This window comes from Aquila chrysaetos, chromosome 21 (genome assembly GCF_900496995.4).
Source record: "Aquila chrysaetos chrysaetos chromosome 21, bAquChr1.4, whole genome shotgun sequence".
Classification (NCBI taxonomy): Eukaryota; Metazoa; Chordata; class Aves; order Accipitriformes; family Accipitridae; genus Aquila; species Aquila chrysaetos.
In genome coordinates this window covers 14,663,341-14,686,546 of record NC_044024.1, presented here as the reverse complement: position 1 = coordinate 14,686,546, position 23,206 = coordinate 14,663,341, and the positions used below count along the sequence as shown (strand labels likewise).

General features: G+C 37.1%; 1 protein-coding gene across 4 annotated transcripts in view; it reads right to left on the bottom strand.

Moving 5' to 3' along the window:
- The window catches only part of FMR1 (FMRP translational regulator 1), a 34,565-nt gene extending 12,139 nt beyond the window's left edge, over window positions 1-22,426 (bottom strand). Inside the window, exons 1-10 of one of the 4 annotated variants that reach the window (XM_029996608.2) lie at window positions 22,037-22,426; window positions 13,506-13,558; window positions 12,641-12,734; window positions 11,527-11,598; window positions 11,102-11,250; window positions 9,904-9,997; window positions 9,699-9,815; window positions 4,787-4,957; window positions 4,619-4,697; window positions 1,628-1,737 (exon numbers count right to left, since the gene is read on the bottom strand). In XM_029996608.2, the coding sequence (XP_029852468.1) occupies window positions 1,628-1,737; window positions 4,619-4,697; window positions 4,787-4,957; window positions 9,699-9,815; window positions 9,904-9,997; window positions 11,102-11,250; window positions 11,527-11,598; window positions 12,641-12,734; window positions 13,506-13,558; window positions 22,037-22,087 (990 nt within the window). In that variant the 5' untranslated portion in view covers window positions 22,088-22,426. Of the gene's footprint in view, window positions 1-1,627; window positions 1,738-4,618; window positions 4,698-4,786; window positions 4,958-9,698; window positions 9,816-9,903; window positions 9,998-11,101; window positions 11,251-11,526; window positions 11,599-12,640; window positions 12,735-13,505; window positions 13,559-15,338; window positions 15,507-22,036 lie in introns of those variants that run through there. The other 3 variants (XM_029996609.2, XM_029996607.2, XM_041119082.1) reach the window with 3 other exon arrangements.
- Window positions 22,427-23,206: the final 780 nt, after the last annotated feature.

The window sequence follows — 23,206 nt, the reverse complement described above, 5'->3', positions numbered from 1 at the left end:
AAAGCCTAAAGAACCTGTTACAAAATTATGGGAGTTATGAAATTGCACCTGAAATTTATGGGCAGTATTCTAACATCTCAGTCACAAGAAAAGGAACCCTGTACTAAAACTTAAAAGTGAACTACTGTTCTTTGCAAAAAGGGCTGGGAAGATTAATGCACATTTATTTCAAATATGAAATACAAATAAACTTACAAGAACTAACCCTTACCTGCCAAGATTTGATCTCAGGTTTCTGTGCTGCTCCTGATATGACACAACTAACACATGAAGCACTGTAAGCAATGCCAGTGTTAGCAATGTCATTAACAGGTAAAACAGAGGTATGAATGCAGAGCTTGGCAGGTAAAAAAAGCTTTCAAGTTAATCTTTAAAAGCTGCATTTTGGATTGAAGAGCATCAACAAATAAGCTTTTCAAGCTAGAAGAAAAAAAGAAAACCTGACATACTAATTGTAGCCATGACTACTTGCTCTTTTACCCTTCTATTATTCTGTAGGCTGACATTAAAAATGTTTGAAAGTTTTAGCCTGCAGCAATAATAGCACCCTCTTGCTTATTAAGCTAGTTCAAGAATTCTATGCTGCAAGAATTTATCATTAGAAATTAAATATGACATAGAAGTGAATCCTTTAAATCTAAACACTGACAATTTTACCTTTTAAAATAGATGTAAAACTAGTAAAGTAGTAGAAAAAATTACTTAATTGCTTAGCCACCATTTACAGGAAGATGGAAATTGGATTATGGGTCTTCAATAATAGTTTTACAGTGATAATACAAAAGATGAAATAACTACTTAAGCAAGAACATAAGAGTTCCAGAAACGTATTTTATACCTTATTCAAAGTAGCAAAGGTTCCCTACCTGGTACATATTTAGACTTCCAGGTAAATTAAAGACAGTTCAGTTTTCTTTAAGCACATTTCACATTTGAAATTGCAGGGCATCTTTTTACCTTGAGATGTTAAAAGCTTCATGCCTGAAGCTTTCCTTGCAAACCTGCAACCTTTCCCCTCAACACAGCCCCACATAAAAGTGCTTCAAATTACAAAGTTCTAGACTTTGTTAAGGCCCTTAACAACGCTGATATCCTTCATGCACAAACCTGGAGTTTCACATTGGTCATGCTTGTTTTTTCTTTAGGTTATGATTTACAGGCTATTGTGAATTTAGGTAATATTTAAGAGAGGTTTATATATAAAGCACAACGTTTTCATTACAATGTAAGAAATTACTAATAAAAATTTAAACCAGGTAAAACCTTTAGAGATCAAACTCAAAGTAAATTAATGAATGAAAACAGTAAGTTTCACATATACTGATTTACAGCTTAGCAAGTGCTGCGAAACAGAGTCACTGCTTCGAACAGGAATAAAATGAAATCTCTAAGAAGATATATCACCAAAAAATTTCACAAAGCGTTTTTCAAACACACATATGCAAGCCAAATTTATATAAAAACGCCCCTCAGCATTAATAGTGAAATATAGATTCCATCAGAAAAAACACATATTAATCAAAACTTTACCTTACCACTACAAATATAAGGAAGAATTTATTTTATCATTGGGTAAAATATAACCACCAATTAACACATACAGAAGTCACATTAACTGAAAACATACCTCTTCTTGTGGAATATTTTTATCATTTTCAGCCTCAATTCTCACTCTTACAACACCAGATTTGTCCACTATCTCCTGAATCAGTTTTCCATTTTTTCCTATTACTTTTCCTACAGAGAGAACATACAGAACATTGCACCTTCAGGGTTTTCCCCAAAACCTGACAGTATTACTATAATTAAACAAGAGTATTTAGTACCAGTGCAAGAACTTGTCAAAAATTACTTAATACTCCACAACAAAGATACAGTTAACAAGGCACGAACTAAGTAAGCTTGGAGTGTTAACTTTGGTAACATTCCAAGGCAACCACTGCCGCACAGAGGAAGAGAGGTACTTTATTATGAAAGTTTGTCACTAAGTACAGTTTCCTTCTTTTTCAAAGTTCCTATAAGAGACCAAAGGAAATTAAATCACAAACGCCTTCCCTTTGCATGAAATTATTTGAAATTACACATCTCGATTACAGAAATATCCAGTATTTTGCATGCTTATTTGGCTTTGCTTTGGTAGGTTTAAAGTAACTTCAGTGATTTACAAACAAACATTGCTGGTTGCATTAAGAAACCCCCAAACAAACCAAAAGACCAAAACCAAAAAACCCTTTTAAAAAGCCCTAACATTTGCTGTAGCTACCTTTTGGGTAGAGAACAAAGCAAAACTCTTAGTTCTTTCACAAAAATTTTAGTTGATGAAGTTTTCTGATACTACTGAAGAAGCTGTTTGAGCCAGATGTAAAGTTCTCTCCTCTGAAACTGAGCTTTTTAAGAGATATTTGAAAATAGTTTATAATTCATTAAAAAGATAAAACTGGAAATAAATTACACTCTAATGCCAGTAATGCACACATTTATCTTAGGAACCAGACATTCTAATCTGAGACAATGAAAATGAAAACTTCAGTCCTCTCCAACCTCAGCAAAATAACTTGGTGTCTGCAAATTGACAGAACACTGAGCTACTTGGGAGGTAATGAGGAAAGGCCATATCATAGCACTAAAGAAAAGCTTAAGAGTGATGTAAAAGATAGTTTTTGCATGTAACAGAAATAAAGATTTTATTTAACGAAACTGTGGGAAAACTTGCAATGTAATCTTTTTCACAGGCACATCACTGAAATGAGGGCAAAAAACACTGAGTGCATGACAAGCTATTGTTGTGCCAATACAATTAATCCATGAAGAGCAAATTAAAACCCACTTTTAATCACATAGGACATTGTTCCTATTGTTCAAGACTAATTAAATTTTCGTTTTTGTATCTCAATTTTTCTACCATCATTATTTAAATCCTACGTATTTCTAGAAAACATGACAGAAGATGGCCAATAAGTTCTTCCTTGATGACAAAGGCTGCTCTGAGAGTCAAAAGCTTCTTCTGAGTACTTTATTCCATTACACATCACTGGCAAATATAACAACTTACTAATAAATGTGAAAAAGCCTTGGTAGTGATTAAAAAAGTCAACCAACCAAAAAAAAAAAAAAAAAAAGAAAAAAGAGCCATACATCAGTTGTCCCAATGAAAAAATATATATTTTTAAATATTTGGTTTTAGTTAGAATTCAGCAACATACATAAAAATCTTTAAAAACAATTAAGGACTGTATGCTTATATTTTTACCTATGTTTCAGGTTATAAACTTCCATACAGCCTTTAAAAAAAAAAAAAAAAAGCAACATCTTGGGTGGGTTTTTTTGTTGTTGTTGTTTTATTTTTATTTGGTTTGAAATTTTTTAAAGGATAATTAAGTAGAAAAAGCCAGATGTTTGCATTTTCTTTAGATAAAATTCAGCATATCAATAATGTAAAAGGAAAAAGCTTTCTGCCTTTTTAAACAATAAATTATTTAGTTTTCTGGCAAATTATTAGAAATTTAGAAAAGCTAGTTATCAAACATAGCTTATTTTGGACATAACATATGGTTCAGCCAATTTTATATTCTAAAGGAATTTTATATTCTAAAGGATCAAGGCCAAGAAGCAGAGTAGAAATGAAAAACTGCCAAAACAGAAATAATTGCAAAGTTCTAAACAGAAAACATAAACAAAGAAATTAAAACCTCAAGTTAAAATAATGATGGCAGCTTATCATTTTTACTTATTACCAGTAGAATCAGGAAGGAGTGGGGAAGGGAAAACTACTGTTTTTAAATCAGTTCCAGAGCTGAGGCACCACATTTGTAAGTATTTGTCCCATTGCAGAATTTCACACTGCTTCAACACCAGCTTTCATACACTGCTTGACAACCTATTAAAATATTTGCTTTTAGAAGTATGTTATAGCATGTAGTATTTTCCCTGTTCTTACCTACTGAATTAAGCCATGTATTTTTATGTTGCTTTGTAGCATCAAAAGCTCATTAAAAGACACCCCCCCTCACCCCCCACCCTCAAGGGCAGCATGCATTCTTGAGGACTTTTTTAGGGTGTTTGTTAATAGAAATCTATTAGATTGTCTTTGGGGCATTTTCTTGATCATTGGGTACCTTAACTAGCATCCCACAGTGCTGCTTCTGAACAAACTGTGTTTCAGATGTAAAAGGACAGGAAAAAGAGACAAATAAAAGTCAAAGAAATGATTCAAAATATACTAGGAAAATATGAGCCTGCAGATTCATCTATCGCATAGCTGAACTAATCTCTAGACATCTTTGAAGGAAGTAATTTAATGCTTTGGCTCAGTCCAGAAGCTATTCTACTTCGTATTTAAACATCAGCACATTGCTTCTAGTTTAAGATATCCCTGAACTGCAAACCAGGAGATAGTTTCTTACAATGTACTGAAGTTAAATGTATCTGTAAAAATTCTGCATGGAACTGGAAAGCAAAACAAAAAAGCCCCAAACCTCAAGGCTTTGCACCACCTAGAACCCTTTCACAAAGAGAACTTCTTCAAACTTTTATCCTGCCACCGTTCTAAAAGTAAAACGCAGTTCCCAGAAGGCATTTTTCCTTACTACCACAGAGTTAGCCTCCACAATTGACATACCTACTAAATTTCTTGGGACTTGTATGACATCTTCAGCAAATTCAAGGTAACTTCTTGCCTTTTTCACTGCATCTTGATCCTAAAAATAGATAGATGTATGAGAGAAATGAGATCCATTTTCCCAATTTTTTTTTTTTTTTTTCTGAAAGGCTGAAGAAGGGAACTTACCTCTCCGTAAATATGGAATGTGCAAGTATCTTCATCAAGATCAATAGCAGTCACCCCAGGGACTTTTCTGGCTTGCTGAATATTAGCACCATGAGTGCCAATGGCCAAACCCATTAGGTCTTCACGTACAACAAACTGTTCATGAAATCGTGATGCAAGTTGTCTAGAACTCTAAAGAAAAAAATGTTAGCTTACTTTGATTTTTAGTACACCACAGAGAGAAAACAACATAAATTTAGAGCCGATTCTTTAATCCGGTACTTAGCCTACTTTTTATTTTAATAGTTTCTTTTAATGCACTTATTTTCACTTCAAAAAACACTGAAGAATCTTAATATCACCTCTTAAGTATTAAGATAAAGCTAGCCTCTAGCTGTGTTGACACCTCTATATTTTTAATTACCACAGAATATCTACAGCTATCAAGTGTTACTAGGTAAGACAGCATTCATGCAAGTTAGTAAAATAGGAGCTGTGTTGATTATTAAAGCAAACCCTATTATTTCTGAGAAAAACAACTGCACCCATTTCAGTAGGTTGTCAAAACCAGCAATAACTCAACCACTGGACACAAAAATTATATAGAAAACAGTAACTACAGGTATCTACTGCACTTAAAATGAAACGAAGAATCTGTGCCTATGCAAGACAACACAAAACTAAGGTATAACTGCAATACATTGCTTGAATTCAGAGAACAAGTACGTTAAGAATTTCATCCAGGAATGGCATTTCTACCAAGACAGAAGGGCCAATCAGAGAACTTGAGATTGTCAGGTGCTATCAAGACACAATTCCTTGCTTCAGCAGGGTTGTAACAATGACTAAAGACTACACTATTAAAACTACTTTCAATCTCATATTTGAGGCTCAGTTACTCTCGAATTAAACACCTGGTTACTGTTTTGCAACTCTCATCACCTTTGCACGCAACTGCTATGGTAGAACCAAACAATACAAAATGGCTTACAGAATCTTAATGAGGGTCTCCTATATGAAATCAGATACCAAGAAAGAAAAAGAAAACCCACCAAAAAACTTTTGGATCTGGAAAAGGATTTTCAAAATAACTGAAAAAGTATCACTAGAAACCTGGATAAATCTTGCAAAAATATACCAAACAGGGAAAAAAAATCCCAAACAAACTAACTCCAATGACCATAGCATACAGTTTCCTAAAGCAGTCCTGAGCTTCCAAGAGAACTATGTTAGCGAGCTCTGACTTGATGCAAAAGTATGCATATACATGCCCATATGTAAAATACAGTTTCAATATTTTGTGAATTCTATAAAGCTTCCACCACACAGCAAGCATGCAGAAGAGAGCTGGGAACAGGGAGAAGCTTTTGAGAAGTATCTTGTAGCACACTGTGGAGTTGGACGGTGCTGAAAATACTCAAACATGCAGGAAACCTAGATTTCATCAACACCCATACAATCCTGCATTGATGTGAACAGTGTCTGTCAATCCCAGGTGGCTCAGATTATTAGCATGAACAGACCTCATGAGTGCAAGGAAAAACGCTTGGGAAATGATGAATTGCATGCAGTTCAGAACCCAGCAAGCAAGTGGGGAAACTGTTAATGTTAAGTGGGCACATTTTTTTCAAAAACAAAACCACATGTTTAAAAAGACTAAAACAATGACTGATAAGTTTCTCCTACACAGCCTCTTCACACTTTCAAAAAACCAGATAGTTTTCTTATAGGATGCTTGTGCTATATGAAGCAGGAAGATCACTAAGTTTGGTCACCCTGAGAACCAAAAGAAACATATGGAGAGAAATCAGTAACATATAAACATGCAGAACAAAATATATATTGTTTATGATAATGAAGTTGTCATACAACTAAAGGAATTTATACTACTGAAATCTACAGAGAAGAGCAAATACAAAATATGTAAAAAAGTCATTATTTACCATAGTGAGTAAAATTCCTATACAAAAATGTGGACACTATCCACAAACATCTGAGCAGAACAGAACACAGGAAAGTAACAATAGTTTAATGCATTGAGGGAAGACAGAGGATTTCCAACTGTGATAATCTATTAAGTAAAATGAAAAGTGTTTTGCAAGGAATAGAAAAGATAAAGCTTTATATTATCTTTCCAGAGCCAAGATATATAATCCTATACATGTTTTTGCATCGCAATCAAAGCTGTAACTACTGTAAAGACATATACAAGCACACTTTAAATTAGCAGTTTAACCTCAGCAATGAGACCCTACAGAGGTTGAGAAAGCATCAAGAATGTGTCCACAGTAAGCCCTACTCTGTCCCAACTAAACTGCTATTGTTACCTGACCTGCTCCTGCTTAAAGCTGTTGATAAATATCCTGTGCTAAATCACTGTCACAGAGAAGTGGCTACAGTAGATAGTGGTGTAAGTATTCAAGTGTCTTGAAATACTACATACAGAGAGCTCTATCAAGCACTTTAATAACTGGATTACAGAAAACTCATAAAGCAAACATTTTAAATGCTCACAGATCTACGTTCTAACAGATAATCCAAATGCCTATTTACTAGTTGACATCTGTTACAGACTACCACATGAGTAGAGAACAGGATGATCAAGTCAATGATCAGTTGTTAACTATCTACAATATGTAGAAAAGATGAAGCTACATCATCACTGGGGACCTTGGCTATGACAGTCAAACTGTAGTTACATTGCTTGTACTAAAATATCATTAGCTTTTCTGTAAATTATGTATTACAAGATGTATTTTATTTAAACCTAGGAAATTCTGTATTCTACTTCCCTCCAATAAATTAGTAAGAAACAACTATGCAAATAATGTACTAATACCTACTTAGAGGCCACAACTGAACTGCATTTAGATGAAATAAAATACAAACAAGATTAAAAAGTACAGTTGTAAATTCAGGCTTTTTAGTATGTCAAAATAACAACTAAGCCACACCTACTGGGACAAAAATGCAAACGAAGAAGTAATTGGTTATTTTACTTGAAGCTCTAAAAACCACATTTGAGAAGTAGAGCCATGTAAGTCAAGAAGCTAATATGCAGAAAAGAAGGAAGGTACAATATACAACAAATGGAAAGAAAAACACACACAAAAAAGGAGCTGGTCTAGTGATTATGGCATAGAAAGCAGGAAAGGTAAAACTGCTAGAAGAAAAAAAGTGGCAGACATTTAATGTTCAGAGAATATAAGACACAGAAAAGAGTTTATTTGATGGAAATGATGAGCTATTAATAATAATGCAGTAAAGCCCAAAGTGTTCACTAAATATTTCTTCTGCAGATGGACCCATGCAGTCTGTTTGTATGTCAGTGTCTTAACAGAAATAGTGAGTATGATTTCTACTATCTGAAGCTTTTCTTTTCAGGTTTGGTTGAAATTGATGTTATATTTCTTGTAAGTGCTGGAAACACAAATGCCAACAAGAAAAACACCAGCCAACTTTTGTCACACAAATTATAACTGTATATATTTATCTTACAACCTTCACTTAAGTACTGCTCAGGTAGAAACTAAAGTCCAGTAATGGTTTCCTAGTGAGAACAAAATCCAAGTTTAAGTCCTTCACAGCAGCAAAAAAGTTCAGCCTTACAATGACAGCAAAAATCCAAGATTAGTTTGGGAAAGGAATCAATGACAACAGCTGTTGGTGCATGCATTTGTGGGGGCATGTAAAGAGAATTAGCTCTATAGAGGCTGTTGTTCTTCCCACCTCCAAAATAATACTTTGCACTTCAAGAGGTAAACTGCCCACACAATTGTCAGTTCTGTAGGAAGACTGAGAAGAATGGATTACTGAAGAGCTACAGTGGGGTGCTCAAGAAGAAACACCAATGAGTAGAAACTGGTCCTTTCTTGGTCTTGACAAAAATCAAGACCCAAACAAACTTGGATTACAGCTGTGAAATACAGAAATCAAGAGACTAAAAAGAGAACAGAAGACAGAACTTCTTCTAATAGTCAGTACACCTACTGGATCCAAGAGGTTGGAACTACTACACCACATCCCACTTCAAGCTAAACCCAAACAGATGTAACCCTTGGGGTGGGGGGGGGAATGAAACCTGGCTCTAAAGTATCAGAGCTGGTATACACCCATGTAAAACTGAATTACAATAGTCTCAGTGGTACTTCCAGTACTTGACAGTGACTCTAAAAAGAAGTTTTCAGAAATGTTGCTATTTTTTCTGATTTGTAGATAAGAGAAAAAACCATGAAGAAATGTTAATTCTACTGTATAAAGATCCCCTTATTTCCTAGCCTACTCTTTTTTCCTCTCTCTCTTCCCCCCCCCGCCCTCCCATGGACAAGTATGAGTCAAGCTTCTTGCCAGTCAACGCCCACTCTCCAGTCACAGGAATATCAGAAGCTGTATCTACTGTAAGATGATTTCCTAACATTTTATCTATAGACAAACCCATCCCTTCATACATCCTACCAACATCAGTTTCACCCCTTCTATCTCTCATTTTCACTGTGTTGTTTTGCAAGATCCAGTTCTAGTCCACTCACCATCATGCCATATTCACTCCCATCTATTTTTAAAAACAGTAATTCAAAGCTATCAAATACGTGGCACTATTCACGCAACAATGGCTAATTATTTGATGCTTCAAACTATGAAAGAAATCTATGTGTATATGTGTGTGTGTATATATATATTTGCATTTAATCCCACACAAAATCCTGCTGAATAAAATGGGATTGGATAAAAATGAGTCTTTGCAAGAACAGGCTCTTCAACAGTAAACTCCTTTGCTGGGTTGCATCTCCATCTGCCTCTCTTTAACACCAAGAATAGTATCAGTACATAATAATTACTTTCACCCCAATGCAAGTCCTACCAGCTAAGAAATGCATGAGGGGCTTTTTTTTTTTTTTAACTCAAATTACTTCAGGGAAAACAAACAACCTACCTCCAGCTGTTTGCTAGCTTCTTCATTTCTCAGTATCAGGGATAACTTGGTACGAAGACTTCGAAAGTGCATATCGATCAGCATATTTGCCCGCTTTGTTGTGACATCATTGATTGACTAAATTATTAATAAAGAAAACAGTGGTTTACACATGAACTTTTGAAACGAACAACTGCCAATGGTATGGTTAGACATTTGTACTTACCAAAATAATAAGCTGGTGGTTTTCAGAATCATATGTTACAGAAAAAGCTCCAACTGCCTTTTTGAAGTCCTTATGTGCAGATTCTTTGGCACACCTAGGAATAAAAATGCTACAAAGTTAAAAATAACTGCTGCATTTAGGGTTCACAGCCAAGAAGATTAATTTCTTAATACAAAGAATCTAAATAAATATATCCAAGTTCACCCTTTTAAGGCAGGTGTTATTTTATTGTTATTTATTTTACTCATTTTCCTTTAATTTGTTTTCACATTAGTAAGATTAGAAATATTTCAAAAATTTTCTGTATGTACATCTATGAAATGACAAACCAGTTAAGCAAAACTACATTAAAAAGCTATAATCATTACAATCAGCAAGTCCAAAATTTCAAACACACCACGAACCAGTATGTGTGACTTCAGTGTAACCACTGCAGCATTCTAATGATCTTATGCTCATCTCATGCTGTATTTTGCTTCTCGAGGCTCCTTCTGCCCACTTGCTACTTAGTGAACTTGTGTACTATAACACTAACTGCAGAAATTCTTAGTTTAACCTGAATTTATAGCTTATTCCACATTGAGGCAACAACATGTATCTCAAAAAAGCAGAAGGTGATCTGAAGCTGGAGTCAGTATTAGACTGAATTTTAGAGCTACATTTACACGAGAACAACATGTCAGTGTTCTAGGAGAAAACTGTTTCTGTATCATACTATGGGAGGTTTGGTTATTGAGCTACTATTCCCACAACCATCATCAAAATGCCTTATGCCCTACAATATAAGGCAGGATTTTCTAAGGCAGGTCATTAAATACCAACTTGCATAGATTGGCAGATACTCTATTAATGAAAGAGTGACCACTTGACAGTTATCAATAAAGTTGACAAAGAATGAATTCAGATTAATCTGTGCACATCCTGGAACAGCTGTAAGAATAAAAATCTTAATCTATACTGCACACAGTCCTTAAAACCTTGAAGAAATTATTTCCTCCTCCAGGACTAAACTGCATTTGAAATATCACCTTTTCTATTTTTGAAGTATGAGCATGTCCACATTCGTATTTTCTACATTCTTATATGCAAATTTTTAAAGTTAATTTAAAGCAATAAAAGCGTTTTTATCCCTCCTTGTCTCAGGCTCAAAAAGTTACTCACATTTTGAAACAACTTATAAAGAAACACTTGTACTTACATTTGCCTTAAATCTTCAGGAACTGCCAGTTTGATTTTATGAAAAGTATCTTTTGTTGCGGGTTTATTGGGGTTCACAGATCTCAAACGCTCAATTGTGACAATTTCGTTGTATGTAGCATCACAGGCTGCATATTCTATTACGTAGAACTGATATAAAAATAATAAAATCATCCAAGCCACACATTTCACAAGAGTGAGCATTACACTATTAAGTGAAAGGCACTTTTGTTAACTGTACAAGTCAAATTTGAACTTTTCAGGTTAAGGTTAATGGTAATTGCAACAGTCCTAATCAAGAAAATCTTTGAAAATGCAGAGGGACAAGTTAAAAACACTGTGCACATCAAAATAATAATGATTAAAAAATAAAGTATAAATAAATATAAAAGATATATATATATATGTATATATGCATATTCCTACCTCACCCTTTATCATTCTCACTTTAGCCAACCACCAACAGCAGGGTTCTTTTTCATTTGCCCTGGAATAAACCTAAACAAAATATGTTCGTTATGTATCTGTAGCATTCTTAAGACATCACAAAAGCTGACTAAGTAATACAGTCAGGAACTCTGCTATAGGAACAAAATCCAGCACACTATATTGGCACATAAAGTCTCTCACCTAAGCACTATGTAGCAACCATGTAACAGCTGAAATGTCTATCACAAACACAGGTAGGATATAAAATTATGTATATAAGATTGTACAGATAAATAATATTGTACCCAATCTACTGGCATTAGTTGCTTCAGTCTTGCATACAGTCAGAAGAGAGATAATTCAGCCTTCTACATCTGTTAATATTTAATCAACAGTATTTCTAATTGCATGTAGGTCTGATGAGGTCCTACCGGTGGGTGGAAGGGAGAGGATACATACCTACACTTCTTTAGCACATACGTGATATTGGCCACATCCACACCCAAGAATTTTTGCCATTTTCTTATATTTCAAATCAAAATTAACTTAAAAAGCATGCAATCAAAATGCAAATCTTAAAAGTTCTCTTTTTTTAAAGTAACTACAAAAATTAATTTCATAAAATAAGGAAGTTTTAGGAACATGCTATATTAAAGCCAGTCTCCCTCTACACATAAATAAGTATTTACATATACACACCTATTTTTACATTTTATGTACAGGCATACATAATGCAAATTATCTCATTCAGATTGAAGTTTTGGTAATATAGGTATTATTAACTTACAGCTGAAGAACTACAGTCCAGCATCTATTTCTAGATTAATTCAGTTCTGATAAAGAACTGATCTGTAATCAAAGAAACACTGATCATGTTTGTACATCAGCATGGAGGTCATGGTACATGGAATTCCAAAATAGTCGTATGGTTTATAACTGTCAAAATCTCTTTTTGATGACATGCTTGACACTGTGTTTTATGTAGTAATTGGAATCAAAAAAAGGTGACAGCATATAACATGGAAGAAAACCTTCCACTAGCTTGACTGACATTTTTCTTCCCCAGTTCTCTCACTTCCCAAAGGAAATGTTGTTAATGGAGTATACATACCTCTACTTCATCACTTTCATTTATATCTTTATTATAGCCTGCAGGTGGCGGAAACCTCACATCATGGAATGGTATTTGTCTCTCTGGTTGCCAGCTACAAATAAAAATACAGTGAATGGCCTAAACATTTTGACCTTCTTTGTAAATAGAAATCAGAAGTATTTTCAATCCATTAATTTTACATTTTTAAATTTTGTGGAGCTTTTGTGCATATATGTATTAAAGGTAATGTGATCCAATGTATATATAATAAGAAACACACCTAAGTGACCATTAAGCATCTTAAATGAATCCCTGATGCTACCTGCACTGTTTTGAAATCTTCCAGCAGGAGTTTTTATTCTATTTAGAGTTTGTTATTTCCCTCCTGAAGCAATGAAACCTGAACTAAGTGGTATAATGAAAGGTTAGCTTTTTATGCCCTTAAATGATGGGAAAGGAACAATTTCATTTCTAGCTTCGAAAACTGGTATTTATCACTTATCTAAAAAAATAAATTTTGTAATAATGTAATCTGCTAAATCTAAAGTAAGACATTCACATGAGAAAGAGGCAGTCATGGTACCACTGCTGACTTACTCAAACATGAGTCGCCATCATGTAAATTGAATAACAACATGCTTATCTTCCCAATAAAACCCACATTACTCTAGTTTCGTATTTAAAAAATATTTAAACAATTAAAAGCATTTATACAGAAATGTCACAACATAGTAAATATCAAACATAATCCTAAAACACACTAGCAGCAAGCTTAGAGTATCTAAGAGATGCTACTCTACACTATTAAGTTATATTTAGGTTAATCAAATGCAAGGTTGATACTCCATATCATTTGCAGGTATAACATCAGCAATGCACTTACTTGTTTTCAAATGCAACTGTTATAGAATCTTCATGCACATCCTTTACAAATGCCTGTGTATATAAAAAAAGTATAATTATGGTATGCTTATGGATATTTTAAAAAGTAATTTTACACCCATATAATGCCTTCCTCTCACAGATACCGATGAAACTCAAAATGTAAGTATGCTTTAAAGTCAGCCTTTTTATTTTTGCAACAGACTAATATAAAACACATACTGAAAGCTGATAACCTCCTTGGGTTCATGACTGCCAACGTACTGATACACAGACAGAATGCCCGAGCTACACATGCATTCTTCATACTTTTTAGGAGTAATAGGAGAGATTACTAACAACTGACAAGATCATTCTGAACAGTTTTATAGCTAAAGTTTAAAATGTTTGATTTTATAATCACATTTTGTGTATTTTGACAGGTGTAGAAATTAAACCACGTCAGTACTCCTTAAAAAAAATTCCTGTCTTCTTTTATCTCAAGGTAAGTTTGAATACCACACTAGCAAAACTCATTTATATCCATTTCAGCACAGTTTCCCCCTTATTTACTTCATCATGCTTAACTTCCATAGTGCACAAACTTAAGATAAATGCCCTGCAGCCTTCCTTCACTTTTTTTCTGGGGGCATGAATAGCAGTTGCGCTAAGACTCCCATACAACCACAAAGCAGAGTACAGAACTAAGATTCAGCACTGAGAGGGCTTTTCCTACCTTATGAACTCAACTGACTGATGTTTGAATAATTTTCAACTTTAAGCCCAAATGTGTCCCCCGTCCCCCCCCCCCATCTACAGAACAGCAAGATCAATACTCAAAGAACTTTGGGATTTACCAATGAAAATATTTTTCATAGCCTCAAATAATGGAGATCACAGGGCAACCAGGGATGAAGATTTTTTTGTTTCTTTCTTTCTTTTTAAAGATATCTCTACAAACTTCTGAAACAGATAAACATTGGTGAAGTGCTGAGTATTCCACTAATATTTATCCATATATAGTATATCCTTGCAAGGTAGGTAGATAAGAGCCCCTGAGCAAGACTGACCCTAAAAGTTTGTTCCACCAATGGAGATCCATTTTAGTAGATTGAAAAATTTGCAGTAAATTGAAAATAATTTAGCAGTAACTACCATTTCTGAAGAATTAGTTAATGAACTGTGGAACATTTTATTCTCTTCACATTTCAAGTTTCCAAGACAAGAACAGCTCTTATCTCTTACAGGAAGGTAAGAGTTTCATTCTCATATGGAATCTATATGGTTTTAAAAATTCTTCTGATATTTTTCCTTTATAAAGTATTCCAAAGTATTTCCTAAGTCACAGCAGTATCTCGGTATCAAAGAATAACAATACCTGATGACTGATACAAAGCTCCAAGAACTGGTTACACTAAAATTAAGCAGTACCTGTGCACAAGTGACAATCAGTACAAGAAAAGAGTGCAATGCTAGTTAATAATCTGAAAATAACTAATGCCACCTTTAATAGAAGTCAAAGCAAAGCCACAATGACAATAGCAAAAAATGGTTTTATACCTTGCTCACCTCTCAATACTGTAAGAATAAGGTTACCAGAAAGTTTTATTGGTAGCATCCAAAAGACATTTAAAACACTCTCTAATAGTATTTACATAATTACATATTTCAAAATTCCAAGATATTCCTTCCAAGGGGATTACAAGCATATTACAAGTTGATATTTTTTAATGACATTATACAAAGCAGATTTAAGACCACATCTCAAGATCATGTTGATAGTAGTACAGAAATGCTATTTACATAAAGAAGCAACAGAACTCCCAGTTGATCATTACAGATACTGAACATTTACCTAATGTTTCACATTGTTGTGTCTTCTGTAAGAAAATTCCAGAATTGGATATGCACTTGACAAATACTATGGTAGTCCTGACTCATTTTGCAAAATTACACACATCACCTTCAAAGGCTCCACCCACGTTTCTTCCAATGTTTGTCATGTGCAACTCTGAAGCACCTATTCTTACAGCTGTAGCAGAAATGGATGCCTTTAATACCTGAAAAATGCTGTAATCATTACAAAATGTTTGGTATGACTCCTTCACACCACAGACTGGAAAAGGTTAGGACTTAGTATTATTAGTAACACTTGAGTATGCAAAAGCAGAGATTATTTTATAAAGCAAATCCAACACAAATGACACCAAGAACACTTAATAGCCTTGAGGAAAACAGGTAAGAGTAACACAAGACAATGCCCTGAGGAAGAATTTGTTGATACTTAATTTTCTCTTATTCATAAAATAGCAAAAAAAAAAAAAAAAAAAAAAAAATAATCACTATTTCCGCTATGAAAGACACTTTCGGAGAAGAAGTCATCCCCTTTATGGTGATGAAAACACCAAAAGATGCTCTAAATAGCACTCTAAAAGTTACAGGAAGTGACAGAAAAATACACAAGCACAGCAGCAAAGAACAAGACTACACCTCATATTCAGATCTCATAGCTCATAACATCCAAGTCATCTTGACTAGAATCCTAGTGACTACACCAATATACGTAACTAGTGGTAATAACGCTAAAACCTACCAGTAGTAAGTAAACAAGATGCTGACAAGATGCTTACATAAATGTAAGTTATGAAGTTGAAGACTAGCCTGAGACCTTTAAACAGTCTAGTACTTATATTATCTGGAAAAAGTAAAACTTGGGGACACATAGCTAGTTGAGAAAGTATTGAACTATTCTCTCCCATTTAAGCTCTCTTTAAACAGCCTTCAATATTGCTTTGGTCACAACCCAGAAACCTGAAGGAATTTGAACGAGGCACATTAAGGATAACTGTTGACCATAGACATCATAGCATCAATACAGACGTTACTAGTAAAAATTATAAAACTGACATGATTTCTTTAGTTTATACCAAGTTCAGAAGGCTCAATCACAGAAACAGATGGAATACGTGGTTTTCACTCCAGCCTGGCCAAAAAAGTTGATGTCATAACACTGTTGTTTGCCTTTTAATTCCCAGCCTTGCAAAATTACAAAAATCCATTGTAATGAAATTTTCATTAATTACAAAGTGGATGATGCCTTGCCAAATACCTAATTTCAAATATGCAATATATACAAACACTTCTGCCTACCTCCATGTGAGATTTATGCTTAAAAACCAATTAACCAAATACATTAATAGCCTGAATATTTGGTTGTCTAATCTCATCTACCCATAGAAAGGTGGTTTTCCTCATTCTTCAGTTTCTTGTGACACAGAAGAATTCCAGAAATACTCATCATATCAGTTCTTCATACTCTGTATCATAGCATTATGTCAATTTTCCTCTGGTATATAAATATTTAAACAGATCTATAGTAAGTAAAATGTATTTGGACTCTACAGCACTATATATCTGTACATTTCTAAGTACAAATAGAAATGTTTTGAAACATTCCTAAGTTTTTGTAAAAAAAAATTAACACTTAACCGTTAATGCCTTTGGAAAACTAAAATTAAAGCTTATCAGAACTGTTTGGTTTTCTTTATTCTGTGATATGTATAAAATTATATACAATACTAAAAAGAAATGAGACCATAAGCCAAACTCATAGACACAGGACAAGCCAGCCCCAGATGTCAGTAAAGGCAGAGAAGAGGTACCGATTTCACACAAAGTATTATGAAAAGTACCATAAGCATTTTTTTTTTTTTGAATTAAAGAATGTTAAGTTGGGCATGGAAATTCAAACATAAAGGTGCATGCATATATGCGAGTTTCAAATGCACACCTAAGAAGGGACAGAACACTGGCTATGATGAATGTGAACATATAGATTGAAAGCATTAAAAACATAGTAAAACTAGATGGAAGTAAAATGAGGGAACAGGACAGTGAAAGACTACAGCAGCTGGGATATCACTATCACTAATAGCAGAGATACCAAGTAAGAGTACACAAAGAAATCAGAAACAGTGAAAAAGGTTTATTTTTACTCCTGTGAACAGAAGCACATTTTACAATGCCTAAGGTTGCGTCTTCTTCTCTAATGTGGAAAAAAAAAAAAAAAACAAAACATGGTAAGTTTTCTATACCAGATTTGACTTTCAGTCACGTAAGCCATTAACATTTCTCTCCATGCTTCAGACATAATTAGGTAAAAAAGTTTACAATCCAACATTGACATGTCATGGCATTTCTCAAACACATGAGCACTCACATTCCAAGAAGGGTTATATGCTGAATATAAGGCCTAAATTTTACAAATTATTTGATACAAAATAAGAATTATTGGCAACACCACTATATTTGTTATTTTTGTGCTAAATGGAATGACAGACACTTCAAAGGAACAAATAAGGCTCCAGCTGCCATGAAGTTTTGTTGTTTTTTTTAAAGTCTGCTCACATCATCAGATGTGAGCATTGTCAACCATTTTAATAAAGGAGGATAATTAACTGTAAGGAGTGAAAGTTGGGAAAATATGCTTTTTAAGATTTAAAAAAAAGCTATGTTGATACAAATGTGCATCTACTGTTTGCATAACAGTTCTGTAACATTTCATACCTGTTGGAAGGAGAAAGTCAAAAGGGAACTCACATGGCTAATCAAATCTGATAAAAGCAGGCCATACAAAGGAACAGAATAGGGAAAGAACAATAGTCACAGAAATGGTAACCGAACGAGGGAAAAGGGTACAGGCTATCACCCTCAGAAGGAATGAGTAGACAGGCTTGTGAATGTACAAAGACTGGAGATATTTGCTGAGGGTATGTCTGTATGGAATAGTGAAAGAAAAGAAAAAAATGATATGGACTGCAACAGGAGGCCAAAGGAACAGTTGTTAATAGTGAGACCTGAAGTAATAAAGAACTAAGAAAGATGAATTGTTTTGTCAATTGTAGCTTCAATGAAAAAATGTGAAATATCTGTAAAACCAAGGAAACAATGGCAAAGTGCTGAAACAACTGGGATAAAAAGTGGAAGATTTTTAACAAGGTTATAGAGCAAGAAGTGGCAAAAATTGGTTGCAGACAACATATAGATGTTAACAGCAAACATCATTCCAAAACTATCTGCCTCGAACAGGATGCTTTCCATCTTTAGCAGAGGATACAAGAGAGAATCACTCCCAAACTGGAAAAGAAAAAACAATCCCACGCTGGAAAGGCATCCAGCATGTCCCCTTTTAAAGGGAAATAATATCTAAAGCTAGTCCTGGAAAGATTAGACAAAGGACTGTCTATTAGTCCTCCAAGAATGAGGTAAGAACTTCAAAACCCAATTTACTACACCTATACAAGAAAAGATGTGAAAAGATATGCCCTAATCGCACACATCTTCAAGATTTAGTTACTTAGCTGTGAGCTGCAAAAAGGCAGTTCCCTCTCAATTAACATTCCTGCTGGTTTGTTGGACCAGTCTTCTTAAAATAAATAAGGAACTCCAACGTTTTCTTTCCAAGGATTCTGGGCCCAACAACATACTAAGTCATGACTTAGCATCTCTAGGTACTAGATTGTCAATTATCCCTGAATCATGCTCATCGATTGCACTGCACTTTCCATGGAATAATTCATCTTAGCCAAGGAGAAAAAAAATTCACAAAAGTACGAAGCATTCACCAAGCCATACTTTTAATTCCATTCAGAACAAACTAGTCTCCACTACAGCGATCACACCAACACACTCTAAAACTCTGTGAAAGGTAGTGCACCTGACCAATATGAAATTTTAATTCAAATCTTCCCGTTGAGTATGAAGGCATCCTCAAATCATATCCCGTGTTTTGTGTGGAACACGATCCCTCTAGATGTATCTCAGAATACATTCTGGATCAAGTCCCACAGGTAATACAAGCTAAGACTGGTTTATTACTCTCAGTAGGGCTTAGGTGACAATTGGGCATCAGTTTTGTACTGTCAAGATCAAGATGCTGCTGGGTACATAAATGCTTAGGGACTTGAATTTATAAGGTCCTCAAAGAGAGCTACAAGGAGGATATGAAAACCTGAAGTGGCAATTAGGTGCCTACTTGTGCCACTTAGTCCCTTCATGACTTTAGCAGCCTCATATTCCTCCCCTCCATGTCTTAATATCAAGATAGAGGCATCTTTTTTCCAAAATAATTACATATTCTGATGAAGATCTTCAGAATGATTCAAAGCAAATGAAATTATCACAAGTTATCAGTAAACCATAAGATTGAATAAAAGAATTGTTTTGCTTTTGGTTTGTTCGCAGTGTTACTGTTGTAAAACATTTCTCAGGAGGCTGTTTAAAGAAACTTTTTAAATGAAAAAAAAAATAAAATCACCTTGCAATTAAATCCGCACTTGACATCATCACACACTTCTTGTTATGCTGGATCAACCAATTCATTTTATAATCAAATTCCCCATCTGTAAGATGGGCATAAAACTCACAAGAAAACATTTAGATAAATTACTTAATAACAGAGTGATACTCAGACATTATAATGAAAGAAAAAATTGTACCTGAAAAATTCCAGTAATTCAGGCTAGAGGAAAATTGCTTATTTACATTGAACATTACTGCACGAGGGTTTTTTTGAAAAAAACAAAACAAAAACCAAACAACTTTTTTTAGTTTAAAAAAAAAAGTTGCTGCATTTATCTTAAGTGTGATGCTCCGTCTAGACAGGTAATACAGGTGAAGACCAATAAATCTGCATGCCCCATGTGTCTCCTTACATAAATTAACCAAGTCCTCTTGGTTAGAGATAAAGAAGAGGCAAAAAAAATTCCTATGTTTAGATTTCCAAAAGTTAAAAGGCAAACTAATATGCAACTTGGAGGCAACGCCTGTGTTATAACTTGGATACACTAAATCAAGATTAATAAGCTCCCATGAACATATGCTCAAATGAAATCTTCACCTCAACTACAACCAGAAATGTCAGTATGTTATGGACAAAAGGCATACAGGACCCCATGATGTCAAAATTGAATGTAACCAAAAAAAGTTACAGAAGCTTTCAATTCTGCCAGGTTTCTTTGATAATATTTGTCACTAAAGAATACCCAATGTCATTTTTATCATCATCTATTTTGCATGATTGTGTAAATACTCTCATATAATTTGATAAAAGCCTTATTAAAAGTTCTCTTATGCAACATATTTATACCTTCTGTTTCTTTATGAGCAAATACTGTATCTTTAAAAATGTAAAACTGATTTTTGAAAGTGTAAATAATTTAATTCCAGACTTTGGCTACAACACTGCAAACCCACAGGATGCTTATTTACCATATTTACAGACTTGTTTCATACATACTTTAAAAAAAAATTGTCAGAATATCACATGTATTTTAAAAATAAGCTTTTCAGAGTTCTCTTCTTCTTAGAAACACTCAGAGCTGTTGGAACTGTATCATTTGGATATCAACCTGAGCTACCACACTAACATCAGAGCGTGAAATTCTACCTGTTCCTTCATTGCTAACATAAATATTGGATGTCGCACAATAACTAGGCCCAATTTTTAAAGTACTAGGAACATTTAAACGGTAGTAGACTTGCAGAAACCAATCCATGGCTGTTTCTGGTATGTTGATAACATGTCAATGATAGCAGGCCCAAACCCGCCGTGTCCAAATTTTATTTTTCTGTGAATAGGGTAAACCCCCAAATTATACCCTATTAATACGCTGATTAATACAACCCCACTCACGCAAAGCCACAGCAACACTATACAGTATTAATAAAAATATCAAGTACTCAGCACGTATGTTCAAGGCTCAGTGATGGATTTATTCAGCACCAGCGCAAGGGCTTGGAAACAAACACGGAATGCCATTAAGTAGTTTCAGTAAGAAGTACATTTGATAATTAAATGGAGTTAGCAACTCAGCACATATATATTTGGTCAAGCAATGCTCCCTTTAATATCAGTAGGCAGCGTACCCTGCCACGGCATTAAGAGCACGAATCCACGACGGCACTTTATCATGAACGTGTATTTAACAAGCCTCCCCCCGCCTTAAACGCCGTGCACTAGCAGTGCAGCTCTCCTGGAAACCCAGAGAGCGAGAAAGACTTTCCTTAAGTAGCGACAAAAGCTGAGGATTTAGCAATTAATGCCCCATCCCCAGCCCTGATCCTCGCTTCATTGCCAAGGAGAAGGCGGCCCCGGGCTCTCCTCGCCTCCCCTCGCACACCGGCAGCGCGAGGGCCTCCCCTTCCCACAATAGGGGGAAGGCCCAAGGCCTCCTCGGACGCCGGGGCCCTCTCTCGGCTTCCCTCTCTGCCTCCTCATCAGGCCTCCGGTCCCTCAGCCCCGGGGCGGCGGCCCCCGGCTCCTCTCCCCCCCGGAGGCCCGGCTCCCCCTGCCCAGACACCGAGAGGGACCCGCCGAGGCCTCCACCCCTGCCCCGCTCTCCCTCCTCCTCCTCTCCCTCCTGCCCCGCGGCCTCCGCTTTCCCTCAGAGCGGGGAGGAGGAGCCGCCACCGCCGCCGCCTCCTCCTCCTCCCGTCCCAGGCCCCACTCCCTCCCCTGAGGCCCAGCCCGACCCGGCCGCGAGCACCCGGTACCTTGTAGAAGGCCCCGTTGGAGCCCCGCACCTCCACCACCAGCTCCTCCATGTTGTGCCGCGGCGGCTCGGTGCGGGAGACCCAGGCCCGGCGCCTCCTCCCGGCCCTTTCTCTCTCTCGACGCGGGAGGGGGAAGAAGAAGAGGAGGAGGAGGAGGAGGAGGGAGGGGGGTGTGCGCGGTGTGTGTGTCCGTGTGTGTGTGCGGTGTGTGTGTGCCGGGGCGGGGGAGGGGAAGGGGAATCTCGGTTCACTCCGAGCCCGAGGGGGTGGGGCCGGCCGAGGGGCGGAGGGGAGGGCCGCCGCGGCGGGGGGGGGGGGCACTGCGGGGACGCTCCGCGCCGCCGCTCCTCGCCCTCGGCCGCCCGGAAATGAAAGCGAAACGGTCACCGCCGGGCGGCGCGCGCGAGAGGGAGGGAGGGAGGGAGGGAGGGAGGGAGGAGGGGGGAGGAGGCGCGGGGGCGTCCGTTTCGAATGTAAACGCTAAGCCCGCGTCACGTGACGGGGCGCGGCGCGGGGGGGGGGGGGGGGGGTGGTGGGGGGAGGCGCGCCGCTCGCCCACCGCCTAACGGCCGGGTCGCGCGGCGCGCCGCCCCTCCCTCCTTCCCTCCCGCGCGCGCAGCCGCAGAGGAGCAATCGAACCCGGCAGGTCTGACTGAGATCCCGCCTCCCCTCCTGGCGCGCGCCTGAGCGACTGCCCCGCTGGCCAATCAAGGTTGCGTGCTGCGCCGCGCGTTCCGACCTGAGAGGGGCGGGGCGCGCGGCCCGCGCCGCCAGGCCCTTGGGGGGGGGTGGAATGTCCGTGTGTTAGAGCGGCCCGCCCGGGCTGAGGGGGGGAGAGGGGGGACAGCGCTGGGGCCCCCGGGTGGACAAACGGGGCCGGGTGACGGCTTTTGGGGGCGATGATACTGCAGGGGCCCAGGGAGAGGTGACGGGAGTGATGGGGCCGAGAGAGCGTGGGGGCTGCTGGGACGGGTAGGGGCAGGAGGAGGCCTGGGCCTGTGGGAGTCGGCTCCGGTCTCTCAGGGACGCTGCGAGAGATGGCTGCCGCGGCAGGGGGAAGTGGGCTCAACCATGCAGTGGTCTCTGCCTCCCTGGTTACGGTCAAAAGTGAAGAATAAAATGTGAATTGTGGCAGTTGCTAATGAGTTCTGCACTAATGAATGGTCTGGC